Genomic DNA, 14,027 nt, shown 5'->3' with positions numbered 1-14,027 from the left:
GGCCTACTAGCCTCAGGGGCAGGGAAAGGGGCAGATGATTCATTCATTCAATCGTATTTACTGAGTGCTTACTGTGTGCAGATAATAATAATAATAATAATAATAATGATAATGATGATGGCATTTGTTAAGCGTTTACTATGTGCAAACCACTGTTCTAAGCGCTGGGGAGGATACAAGGTGATTAAGTTGTCCCACATGGGGCTCACAGTCAATCCCCATTTTACAGATGAGGTAACTGAGGCTCAGAGAAGTTAAGTGACTTGCCCAAGGTCACACAGCAGACATGTGGCGGAGCCGGGATTCGAACCCCTGACCTATACTAAGTGCTTGAGAAGCACAAGTCGGCAACATATAGATACGGTCCCTACCCAACAACGGGCTCACAGTCTAGAAGGGGGAGACAGACAACAAAACAAAACATGCAGACAGGTGTCAAAATCGTCAGAACAAATAGAATGAAAGCTATATGCACATCATTAATTTTCCTCTCACTGGCCTGAATATATAAAAAGAAGTTTCTCTGCTCCCAAGTGTGGTGGCCACTGCTCAATTCCCAAGAATGCACATAATTTTTGAAGAGGTATGTAAGGACCTAGCCTACTGACACCCAATTGCCTCCACCAAAAAGACAACAAACAAACAAACAAAAAACCAAGGAGCGCCGCGGAGGCAGAGAGGCAAAACAGAATTAGCCTAGCCTTGGGACTGGGGAGAGAGAAAACAGACCCGCTCTTCTCTCTAGATTCCTTCCCATTTCTGCCTACCCCTTCCCTCTCCCATCAAGCATCCTAACGCCGCTGTTGAGAAAGAATACTGGGCAGACTGGACCATTGGTCTGACCCAGTAACGGCACATAAGATCACTGAAGATCATCGTTGACGGGCCTCTCTTTGTCTTTGATGAGGCTGCACTCATCACTGATGCAAGGCTCATTGTGTTGGGCCACAGAATTTCTGGATCTCTTCAGCTCTGGCTTTCCACAACTAGTTGTGAGGTTGGCTCTTTTCACGTCACATCAAGTTTCCATAAGCCTCCCTTATATTCTGATCATGAAGTGTTGTGAAGTGAAACGCAAATTGACCTTAAGGAGGAAATCTTGTTCTGCATCTCTTGGTTTATCTTTAGTTCTTCACCAGGTCCGCCTTCCTTGTGAACAGGCTCGGTGGTCAGGCCTGTCACCCAGCCTGAAAGAGAGAATCAGGATTGTGCCCGTTAAATAACCATACTGATGTTAACTTAGTTATAGTGACAAGTTCGAAATGCTGCAAGTGAAACACTCTGCACGTACTCTAAAAAGATATGGGCTCAACACTGTCATTCATTCATTCATACCATCGTATTTATTGAGCGCTTACTGTGTGCAGAGCACTGTACTGAGCACTTGGAAAGTACAATTCAGCAATAAAGAGAGACAATCCCTGCCCACACCGGGCTCTTACTGTCAACACTCACATTTATTGTGTGTTATTTAGAAATTTTAATATACTTGTCTGATATCAATCAATCAGTGGCATTTATTAAGTGCTTACTGTGTGCAGAGCACTTTACTAAGAGTTTGGGAGAGTACAATGCAACAGAGTTGGTAGGCACATTCTCTGCCCACACGGAGCTTACAGTCTAATGGGGAGCCAGACAATAAAATAAATTACAGATAGGGGAAATAGTAGAGTATTAGCATATTTATGTAAGTGCTTTGGGGCTGGGGTTAGTATCAAAATGCTTAAGGGGTACACAGCCAAGTGCCTAGTTGACACAGGGGAGGGCAGATGGGGAGATGACGACTTTGGGAAAGCCTGTTGGAGGAAAATGTGATTTTAGAAAGGTTTTGAAATTGGGGACAGTAGAGACTGTCAGATATGAATACACCTCTGAAGCATGTCCTTAGTTTTAACAGTTTTTCTCCTGATTTGGGTCAAGACCATCTATTATGTTTAAAGCTATTTATCTGGGCATCATTCCTAAGAGAAATCTAGCTAAACCATTTTTTTCTTGGACAATCATGCCACACACTTCATGTGCCTGGAATGTGGATGCTTGCATATTCTAAAGCTCTCCAAATTCATATGAGAGTAAGTTTATGTCTATAGAACATATTGTAACTGTACTGTGCTATAAAATTAACCAAACTAATGCACTATCATTCTTTAAACAGTAATATTTTATCTAATTTCGACTCAGAGAAACATAGCGGGAGAGCACTACTCACGGTATGAACATGCTCTCTGTATTTGAATTAATAAGTATTTTTAAGCAGAAAAAAATGCTTTTAGTGTTGCGGTTCAGAGAGATGCTTAAGAAAGTAGCTCTCATTCATTAATTCTAATTTACTCCATCTAGGTTTGGACAAAATAAAGTTATGTTATACACAGCCAGTTCTTCTACATGTTTTCATTATCCATTTTAGATATATTATGGCAAAATTAGGAAATGCTCTTCCCATAAAGTGTGTCTGTCTGGATTCACTGCTGTATGGTGTTGGAAGAAACAGTCCTTCCATGTGCATAACATTTGTCAGTCAATCAATCAATCAAATATATTGAGTGTTGTGTGCAGAGCACTGTACTAAGCACCTGGGAAATCACTATATAATAAAGCTGGGAGACATGATCCCTACCCACAAGGAGCTTATGGTCCAGAAAGGGAAATAGACATGAAAATAAATGATAGATAAGGATAACGTTGACATAAGTAATAGGAACTGTACGAACACTAGGTTCTTCATCAACATAACTCCTATACTGTAGAACTGACTGCATAATGTACTTGAGGGTAATTTCTGAACTCCTTACCTGAATATGTAGAAAGCAAAATTTCATCATAGCCATCTTTCCCTACACAGCCACCCTGGATAGATGTGACACTTTCCGATAAGGCCTACAATGAATTTAAGATGCAAGATTTAATTAATACATTTTGAGGAGTGCTGCTTTAGAAAAAAGGCAAAATCAAAAAGTCCAACATGGATATATTCCCTGGAGTGCAAGGCAAAAAGAAAATTCCAGAGTAACTTTAAAACCCTGGGGAGGCAATCACTTAAAGCCCCATTTAATGGTCTCCATAAAGCTCCTGAGAACTCTCCTGCTGCTGCTAAGAGTGCAGTACTCCAATTCTTAAATAAGAAAATAATTCAACCTGAGGCAGTTCCCAGGTTGGGAGAGACTAGTAGCTACAGAATTGAATGAAGGCGGAACTGGGCAAATTTCAGGTTTGCACATATTCTAATCCCTTGGTCAAGATTTTCCTGAGATCAGTAATGAATATCTAGCAAGTACGGAAGTCAATCGCTCAGATTCAGATGATAATTAGGGCTGTTTGGTACTGATAAGATGGATATGATCAGTTGGGGGGACCTAAATTCTTTGCCTCTGTGACTAATTCCACCCCTGATTAATAGGGCTAAGACTTTAAAGTTAAGCTAATTTTTACAATTGTATTTTGTTCAGTTTTCTTCTCCTCCTACAACTAAACCTGGGTAGATTAAAGCATTTTACATCAAGTAAGCCCAATTTCCTTAGTGTCTGCAGTGAATGCACGAAGTTTTGGGTGCAGCCATATGCAAATGGTCCCCTCATGGTCTGCAATATTTAGTGCTTTCCCCAGTGTCCCTAATTTACTGTTGTGGAGTAAACTCTTGATCCTCGGGCCCTAAATCAAAAGAAATATGCTACTATAAAAAAATTACCATAATTTTACTTTGGTTATGTTTGAAAAAAAAACAAAAAAAAGCCTTCTTTTAAAAGATTAAGAACCATACTTAAAATAACATTTAAGATATTTCTATGTCATTACGACATAGTCACTTAACATGGATCTGTTTGTGCAGAATAATTTCTGAGGAGATTAATATTTTATTGTTGCAGCTAAAGGCAAGACATCTGGTATAAACCTAACTAAAAGAGTACATTTACACTGTATGAAATAATGAATCAATTGTTTACGACGCACACATCTTTCATTTATTTTGAGCAGGCATGATGATGATCATCAGCAAAGTAGATGACTTTGATGAGCATACCTGATCAAACTGCAGTATAGGTTCATTTGCATTATCAAACCTATAGATTTCAACCATTCCATCATCTCGACCAACAAGTAATTCTTTAACTCCATCTCCAAGAATATCAAAGCTGTCAACACACAAAATACCTGGAAAAAGGATGCATATCATGAATTGCCAAAGAAGCCCATAGTGAAATTCAAATATAACAGTCTGAAGGAGAGTAAATCAAGACTTTAAAAACTTACTCTGTATCAAAGTCCCTTTGATTTCAATATAATTCAGCAGCACTTAGAGCAGTGCTTTGCACATAGTATGCGCTTAACAATTACCATCATTATTATTATTAATATAACCCTGCCATAGCGAGGGCCTGCAAATTGAATCGGAATTCATTCATTTAACAATTCTTAATACTTCCAAATGTTTTCAGCTTTAGAATAGAGTATCATATTAGTCTTGATTAGGTCTCTTTAAAACCCAAAACAGCACAGTTCAGGTTTCTGATTTATATAATCTACAGATCTCCTCCATGAAACCTTTCCTGATTGATATCTAATCTTTACAGTATAATACTTTATATCCGTAACTGCCATTTCAGCACATTTGTGCCAACTGAGCACTTAAATACTCACAACCTCCTGTAGCACTTAAAGGACTTATGTCTAGGTCTTTATTACTTCCTCGTATACAATTTATTTTGGTATTTGTCTCCCCAGCTAGATTATAAACTCTTTGACAATAAAAATCATCCTATGAATTCTACAGTACTCACCCAAGTACTTAGTACAGTACTCTGTAAAGAGCGGGTGCTCAATAAAATACTACTGAATTACTGAATTGACATATCAGTTTATCTTTCTTGTACTAGGTAAGATGCATGGCATACTTCTCATTCCTTAGTGGAAAAAAAAGATTACTGTCTCAAACAAAAATTAATTTTTTTTTATTTTTCTGAATTTCCCTAGACCTCCTAAATATCCACCTGAAGTAATGAAATGAGGCTTCAAGTGGAAATATTGGAAGCATGACACAAAAGAAAAGGGTCATCTTTAACTACATTTTATAGAAACCCCTTTCCTTCTAAAGTACAGGCTTGCATAGTCCATAACAAGTAGAAAGGAAGAAAAATATCAGTCCCTAAAATTTACTATGCCCACTGAAAGAAACCCCTTTCAAAGTTACAATGAACAGAGGAGCTGCTTTAAACAGAATATCCAGAAAAGTATGATTGAAGGAAATGAGTAATATAAATCCAAGATCTCCGGATTGTAAGATTATTATGGGCAGCTAGTGTGTCCACCAACTCTGTTATATTGTACTCTCCCAAGCACTTAGTACAGTGTTCTGCCCATATTAAATGCTCAACAAATACGATTGATCTTATTAATAATAGCACTAGCACGGAACATGTCTATCAACTCTGTTGTATTGTACTCTCCCAAGGGCTTAGTACAGTGCTCTGCACACAGCAAGTGTATAATAAATACCATTGATTATCACTAGAAATGATTAATTAATGCAATTTTGTGGTGCCAATGGAAAGCTAGATTTAAAAGTGATTCCCAAACAATACCTCCTCTCTTTTTCTCATTTTGTATTTCCCATTTGTGCACTGGAGTGGTGGCTGTGATTTGAATAACTCCAAGTTTTCCATCTGATGTTCCAAACACAACTTCTTCACCAGAGTCTCCTGGAATAGAAAGTTAAAATTAGTATTACAAGTTTTTTAAATTTGGTTCACAAGTCACTAAAAATTCTTTAAGGGGAAATATTTGTGTATACAATTTTAAAATGAAAAGCCTCATTCAACTTCAAATGAAGGTAAGTTAATTCATTATTTTTGGAGCCTTAAGTGAATGAAGTGTCATATGTTCTCCCAATCTAGACTGTAAGCTTGTGGGCAGGGAACATGTGTACCAACTCTGTTGTATTGTACACTTTCAAGCGCTTAGTACAGTGCTCTGTACACAGCAAGTGCTCAATAAATGTGACTGATTGATTGATGTCCACAGGAATACTGAACTGGTTATAAATATGGTGCTTCCTCCTATTTATACTGCAAGCTCCACAAGGGACAAGGATTGTGTTTGACCTGATAATCTTTTAACTACCCCAGCACTTAGTACAGTTCTTGGCACATAGTAAGTGCTTTACAAATACCACAATTATTATTATTCACTATACCAAATAGTATTTACAAAAGGTGCCCAAATACTTTGTTCATTCATATAATTAGATAATCCACAGTATTCCATTTCAATAAAGCACAGAAAAAAGTTTTTTTAATACTCCCTATGGTTCAGAATACTGAAATTTCCACTTTTAATAAACTACAATCTTCAGAGACAAAACAATGGGGAGGGTGCACAAATTAAAGTGGATTTAGGAAAGTCTGAAACTTCTATCAGTATAATTCAGGCAGAAGCAGATTGTCTTCTAGACTGTGAGCCCATTGTTGGGTAGGGATTGTTTCTATTTATTGCCAAATTGTACTTTCCAAGTGCTTAGTACAGTGCTCTGAACACCGTAAGTGCTCTATAAACACGACTGAATGAAGTTTTATGCCAGTCATATAATATGGCAACTCTACTCCTCCCTTTCTAACACCTCATCACCAATAAATTGTTTGGCATTAATTTATGGTCTCTCCTTAACATCCCTTGAAGATGAAGGTGAAAGTCTCCTCTGATATATTAGTAAATGTTAATAGTCCTTACAAGCAGCAAAAGGAATACAATTCAATTTGTTAATGTTGGCTCTTAAACTTAAGAAAGCCAGTGGAAGTGGTCAATATCCAATGTATATATGTATATACCTGTATATATGTATATATGTTTGTACATATTTATTACTCTATTTATTTATTTTACTTGTACATATCTATTCTATTTATTTTATTTTGTTAGTATGTTTGGTTTGGTTCTCTGTCTCCCCCCTTTTAGACTGTGAGCCCACTGTTGGGTAGGGACTGTCTCTATATGTTGCCAACTTGTACTTCCCAAGCGCTTAGTACAGTGCCCTGCACACAGTAAGAGTGTTCAATAAATACGATTGATTGATTGATTGATGGGCTGTCATGGGTTTACTGGGTGAGGCTTGTAAGTCAAGTGACTACAAATAAAATCAAGTATTATAAAAACATTCTTAAAGAGGAATTCAAAGGAAAATAACACTCTAAAAATGTAACTCGGGAAGTTGAATATGAAGAACATGAAGCCCTCCTCCACTGTTTATAACTCTGTGGTACTATACTCTCCCAAGCACTTAGTACAGTGTTCTGCACAGAGTAAGTGTTCAAAAAATGCCACTGATAGATTGATAGTTACCACCATTTCCATTATGTAGTGCTAGGACTGTAGGTGGGCCAGGAACTTCAACTTCAAACAGTATATCAGACCCCTGAGGAAAAACAAAACTTGGCTAAAACAGTCTTAGCATTTATATCAAATATATATTTCACTACTCTTCATTAGTACAGTATTATACCTACATACGGTGAGTATACAGATGAACCTAAATACTCTGGACAAGATCTATCAAAATTACAATCAACTGAGCCAATAAAAATAGAGCAACTTATTAGACCTAGTGGAAAGAACAAGAGACTGGTGGGGAGGGAGTAGGGGGAGACGGGCTCTAATTCCATCTCTGCCACCAGCCTGCTGATTGATCTGGGGCAAGTCACTGAATCTCGCTGGGGTTTGGTGTACTTATCCTTAAAATGGAAATCAGAGGCCGGCTTTACCTATCGCTTAGATTGTAAGGCTCACCTTGGGGCAGGGATTGTGTTGAATCTGAAGAGCTTATATTTACCCACTCTCTTGGCACATAGTGCCAAAAATCAAAATTACTATTACATAATTTAAAATTGGTTGAGGAGAAAAATCCTTTAATTTTCTCTTTCAGTGCTCTATTCTTTGTGAACTTACCAACTGAAATTTGTTACTGGCATTAATCATTTGAGAAATGAGGTCACGATATTATGCACAGGAGCAGCAAGGCCTAATAGAAAGAGTACAGGTCTGGAATAATAATAATAATAATAATGATAATAATGGCATTTGTTAAGCGCTTACTATGTGCAAAGCACTGTTCTAAGCGCTGGGGAAATACAAGGTGATCAGGTTGTCCCACGTGGGGCTCACAGTCTTAACCCCCATTTTACAGATTAGGTAACTGAGGCTCAAAGAATTTAAGTGACGTGCCCAAGGTCACACAGCAGACATGTGGCGGAGCCAGGATTCAAACCCATGACCTCTGACTCCAAAGCCCATGCTCTTTCCACTGAGCCACACTGCTTCGGCTGCTTCTCTGTCTGGAAGTCAGAGAATCTGGGTTCTAAACCCGATCTGCCAGTTGACTGCTGTGTGACCTTGGGCAAATCACTTAACTTCTCTGTGCCTTAGTTTCCTCATTTGCAAAATAATAATAATGACAATGATGATGATGGCATTTATTAAGCACTTACTATGTGCAAAGCACTGTTCTAAAAATGAGGATTCAATGCCTGTCCCTCCTCCTATTTAGACTGTGAGACCCACTTGGGACAGGGATTGTGTCCAACCTGATTAACTTGTATCTACTCCAGCCCTTCGAACAGTGCTTGACTCATAGTAGGCACTTAACAAATAATGTAATAATACTACTTTTCTTCAGGAGCAAAAATTACTTTAAGATCAAAATCCAGTGCAACAGGCTAAAATATCAATTGTGATACACTTTCTTTTGATGTAACCTCACCATTTTGTTTAGTTAGCAGATAAAAGCTTATCCCACTTACACACTGCCCATTACACAGAGTTTGGCTAAAACATACAATATGCCAAGTAAGCAAAAACATTAACCTGTAAGACTCTAAGGACTCTATCTTGACAGGCCAGAATTGGTGTAATACGATTCAGTTTTTCTACTGGAAGACAGATAACATCATTGATTTTGTCACCTGACAGGTAGTAATGCTGATCTTTGCAGTCACAGTAATGGTTATAGATATAATTTGCACAAAGGAAGAGATCTGAACCCGATATGTGCCTGAAGAGGAAAAGAAAAACATGTCTATTTTAACATCAGTATTTGTTCATATTTACCTACCTCATCATGCATTTTTAGAGGTCAAAATATAACAATTTAACAAATTGGTGTGATCTTCCTACTAACTCTCGTTGTTCTAGTAGCCTTAAACAAAACCCAAAACCAAATGCTAAAGGTCAAAGACAAAAATATATTATCTAATATTCAGTTGTCAACAGTTCTGTTATTTAAAAAAACAATTCTAAACATCCATCCTGAACAGCCTAGCCCTACTTCAGCCCATCTGGGACTACAGAGGTTGATGACTGATGATATATTTTAGAAATGGCTAAAATGGACTTTTGGGGGTTGGTTTTAAGACAATTCTGTCATATCTCTCTTTCTCCCCTTGCATTGCCACAGAATTCATTATACTGAAAAAAGGATAACTCTGGCTTCCTCTTCAAAGCTGAATATGAGAATTTCTCAAGTTGGAAATTATAGGGTCATGCCTAGAATTTCAAGTTGGAGACATTTCAAAAAGCCAGGTCACTCCTTCAGTATTTTATTTTAGGTATGTATGTGTTTTGTACGGGTTTACACAATTGGAAAATTTGAAGTTATGTTGATTATCACATGTTGAGTAATTTCCCAGAAAATCTTTAGATAAAGAGCAACTGGTAAAGTGATTTGGACACAAATATCAGTTAAAAATGATTTGTACTTTGTCATATATAGTAGTATTTTATAGTATTTATAGTTTTATAGTATTTGTTAGGCACTTACTATGCTAGGCACTGCACTAAGTGCTGGGATAGATACAAGCTAATCAGGCTGGACACAGTCCCTGTGTCCACGGGGCTGACAGTTTTAATTTGTCAGAAGTGAGGCACAGAGAAGTTAAGTGACTTGTCCAAGGTACCACAGCAGATGAGTGGCGGAGTACGAGTTAGAATCCAGATCCCCTGACTCCCAAGCCCATGCCCTACCCACTAGGGCACAGCACAATGCTTCTCATACTGTGTTACCAATTGCATTTAGGTAGTAGCACACTTCACTGAACCACAGAAACAACTTTAATTGTTTTATTCCAAGGGGCTCTTATTTAGGACTACATTACTTTCAATAATCTCATCAAGTACATTTTTTTCTAGAACTCTAAGTAGTCCCAAGAGAATCGAAAAAAATGCCAGAACTGCACAGGAACAGGATCCCAACTGCCTAGATTTTTCTCGTACTCATCTCCATCCCTTCTACAGAAATCTCAGGTTTTGGGAAACACAGTATCAAGACCGTTTAATATCTCCAGTGAATAAATGAGGAATGCTAAGGAGCCCAGCAACAAGAAGTCGAAGATTAGCCAGATCCTTTTTGAATTATGCCCTGATAATGTTCCAATTTAATTTCTTCAGGGTAAGGCAAGCCCTCATTGAAAGCTAAAAGGGTCAATCTGTCTGATTTGTTAACTCAGGATATCTGGTTAGAGATCCCTAAAATCTTCTAAATGCTCCAAATCCACCCAAATCGGGTATGTAAGGAAAAAATATAAATAAAAAACTTATACATACATAGCCTTGATACTTTCAGTGAGGTTAGTTTCGAATGACAGGAACTGCTTTCCTCTCTTCGTAAATCCTCTAATCTCGGATCCTATAGCCATAAATATTTTCTCCTGTGGTGTATTAAGAGCTCCTCCCAGTTCCAACCTTGCAATCTTCTGCCCCGGTAAAGTTTTGAACACTGGCTGTGAAAATCATTGAGAAAAATGTTTCTTGGGCACAAGTACCAATTCCTCATTTTCTTTTATAATACAAAGTGCAAAACACTTCTGAAACTTTTCAAGTATTCGACTGATTTTTTTTCTTCAATCATCAGAACCTTCTTGAAAAAAAGTCTGTTCAGGGATGAAAAAAGTGAAACATGAGAAAATAATAGCTCTAGAAAATTAAGGAGTACAGAGAAGAACTATGAATTATATATACGTTCCTTCTTCGTATTCTGAAGATGGAGTCGTGTTACAAACGGCAGATGAGCCTTGTATCACTGAACTCATTATAGAGCTCGGGATCTAATTACAGTTGCTCAGGGTTTGCACAACATCACTGACTCTCACTCTCTCGTCCCTGCTGAGTCGGTACAGTCAGTACAGCCAAGCGAGTAGGGGGAAGCGGTTAAGCACTGTGCAAAATGCTTGCAATAATCTTATGTATCAAACGAATTTTTGGCAAAAATGGCAGACGTGTCAAAACTGTGGTCTAGAGCCTCAGGTGGTTGCCAGGGCAGTCACTTTGGTAGCCACTGCCATCTTTGCTACTCATGCTATCCAGCTACTTTCAGGATTCCTGTTGAGCCTGCCCACCTGGGGGTTTCTTTTCAAAGAAACCTTCACCACTGATGGCATCACCCCAGCAGGCCCTCCCCTACTTCTGACTGTGTCACGTTCATTACCCCTGGAACCTTCCACCGGGAGAGGTTGGATCAGACTTTGCGGGGGACTATGTTACTCCTGCTACATCTCATCATGAGTTCCACCACTTGCTACAAAAAGACGAGCATCTGTACTTCTTTTTAGGGATTAGCAAAGGTCCAGTTTCAGGGCAGTCAGCTTCACCCAACCAACCCCGTCGATTCGAACACTGTTAGTGAACAACTATAAATCCTAACTCAGTTTACATTCCGGAATAAAAAGTAATGGTGTGGGAAAATTCAAGCCTATAATTTGCCTTCTCTCCAGAAATCCAGATCTTAACCATGGTTAATCTCTAGATCCTCTCTGTCAGTTAGTCAGTCAGTCGTATTTGTTGAGTGCTTACTGTGTGCAGAGCATTATACTAAGCGCTTGGGAGAGTACAATACAACAATAAATAGACACATTCCCTGCCTTCAACGAGCTTACAGTCTAGTCCAGTCTCCGGTGCCAGCACCCGCAATGAGAAAACTTTTCCTGTTCCTCAACTCCTAGCAGAGGTTTTCTTCAAACCCAGAAGCCCAAAATAAAATCCTCCTTCCCTCTTCTCAGTCCTGCATTACGGTTCAGGAGTCCTCTTCTTATTCATATCCTCAACACTGCTCAATGACTTCCTTTAGGCATTTAGACTAGAAACATAACGTGTTGGCAACAAAGACAGCCTGAAATTAATCTCCAACTGTCCAGGATTTTGTTATACTCGTTCTGGCTGCTCCTCCACTCCTGTGACCATTTCCTTCTAATTCATTTTCTTTCATCTGTGACTTTCACACTTGATGAGTAGCTTTTTGACTTGCAACTTTTAACACTACACTAAAAGGACCCGTATTTTAGAAAGCTTTAAACATTGAGATGCATCCTCTTATATTCAAATTGATGAATAAAAACCTGGAAAGCCTAGGGACACAAGCAGGACTGGTTGGATGGGCATCAATCACCAGATGGCCCAGAATGGCAGGAAGGCAAGTGGACAAGCAGTGTTGTAGCCCAGCAGAAGCAAGCGAGAGGCAAGAGAGCAGCCTGTGAGAAACACCACAAATCATAGCAGCTACAGAAAGGCTGGCAGGAGGCCTCTGGATGCCAGAAGGGCATGTAGAACGATAGCCCAGATGAGGCAGGTGGAAGGCCTTGAGACTGCAGAGTTCAGCTTCACCAAAGCCACCAAGTCACAATGCAGTAGTAGGGAGGTCTAGAGGAGGAAGGTAAGAGTGGCTAAGAGAGACAAAGATTGCAAAATGTTCAGGATAAATCAGAAATCTGGGTTAGTAGAGGGCTAAAAACACAAAACTGAACTATATTCATTTAGGGGAGCACTAATTCAGGTAGAATTCTATGCTAACAACTTTCAAATAAAAATTCCACTCACCAAAACATCTCCTTTCTTGATGCCAAAACATGTAAGAACTCCATCATGATCTCCAACAACAACCTTCAACGGATGGAACATAGCCACAGTTATTACTGAGTTTATACTGGAGATAGTCTCGTAAGGAAAAAAGCATTATTGTGGCCATCAGTCAGCTTCACTACCTCCACCCCATATTTAACATTCACCCAGTGCTTAGAACAGTGCCTTGCACATAGTAAACACTTAATAAATGCCATCATTATTGTCCTGGGAGGAGAGAGATGAAAGGGAAAAGGATGTGGCAAACGCTCCATAGTTTAAAAAAAGGAATATATGCAGAAAAATAAACAAAAGTCAGAAAGTTGCAAAGTGTTTGAAGAGAGGTTAAGAGTTGGAGGTACTTAGTTAGGATTAGACTGTTGAGCCCCTGTGAGATCAGGCCTGGGGCTGATCTGCTCAGACTATCTTCCCCGGTGCTTGGAAAATAGTACTTGACAAATACCACAATTTTTATCATTGAACCTAGAGTAAAAAAGTAAAGCTCATCTCAGTGAACAATTTTTCCTCCCTGCACACAGTAAGCACTCAATAAATAAAACTGAAGGACTGAATGAAAGAAAGGAAAAAAATATGAAAACAGAAAGGGAGAACTTCGCTTCATAAGAATTCTTGAACCCTGGTTTTGGGTACCAAGGAAGGTCTCCTTTCCTAGTAATCTTTAAAAATATTAGGCAACTCTTTGTTTGGGATACTCAGGGTGAAATCATGCTTTAAGATAAGGATAGTGAGGTAAAGATGTATCTAGTGAAAGGAAAAAACCATACCTTTTGGGTTGCCCTTCGTCCTGACGCAGGGAGCAGCTTCATGGTCTTCTGAGAAGTCACGCCCACCTAGGAACATAGCTGTCAGTTATAACCTCTCTCAGCCACAGTATTGCCTAGCAGTAATTTTCAAAGTCAGTACTCAAATATAACTATTTATTTTGAAGAAGTTAGATAAGACTAGGCCCAAAACTTTTGCAGGTTTTGGTAATACTACATGAGCTCCAAATGTGAAAACAGATGGACAGTGTAATGATCAATGAGTAGTACTTCACTGAACACTTAACCTGTGCAGAGCATTTAGGAGAATACAATAGATTAAGAATTCCTGATCATTAGACAGATATCATGATCAAGAAAGATGAACAGGAGTATTGT

At 38.7% G+C, this 14,027-nt stretch overlaps 1 protein-coding gene across 2 annotated transcripts in view; it reads right to left on the bottom strand.

Moving 5' to 3' along the window:
- BBS7 (Bardet-Biedl syndrome 7) overlaps positions 1-13,733 on the bottom strand; it is a 32,026-nt gene extending 18,293 nt beyond the window's left edge. The window contains exons 1-9 of one of the 2 annotated variants that reach the window (XM_038769284.1): positions 13,653-13,733; positions 12,847-12,909; positions 10,582-10,757; positions 8,848-9,034; positions 7,330-7,402; positions 5,577-5,693; positions 4,019-4,149; positions 2,793-2,877; positions 1,085-1,187 (exon numbers count right to left, since the gene is read on the bottom strand). In XM_038769284.1, the coding sequence (XP_038625212.1) occupies positions 1,085-1,187; positions 2,793-2,877; positions 4,019-4,149; positions 5,577-5,693; positions 7,330-7,402; positions 8,848-9,034; positions 10,582-10,757; positions 12,847-12,909; positions 13,653-13,694 (977 nt within the window). In that variant the 5' untranslated portion in view covers positions 13,695-13,733. The remainder of the gene's footprint in view (positions 1-1,084; positions 1,188-2,792; positions 2,878-4,018; positions 4,150-5,576; positions 5,694-7,329; positions 7,403-8,847; positions 9,035-10,581; positions 10,758-12,846; positions 12,910-13,652) is intronic. The other variant, XM_038769285.1, reaches the window with a different exon arrangement.
- Positions 13,734-14,027: the final 294 nt, after the last annotated feature.

The sequence above is a fragment of the Tachyglossus aculeatus genome, chromosome X5, assembly GCF_015852505.1.
Source record: "Tachyglossus aculeatus isolate mTacAcu1 chromosome X5, mTacAcu1.pri, whole genome shotgun sequence".
Taxonomy (NCBI): domain Eukaryota; kingdom Metazoa; phylum Chordata; class Mammalia; order Monotremata; family Tachyglossidae; genus Tachyglossus; species Tachyglossus aculeatus.
This window is presented reverse-complemented; position numbering and strand designations above follow the sequence as displayed.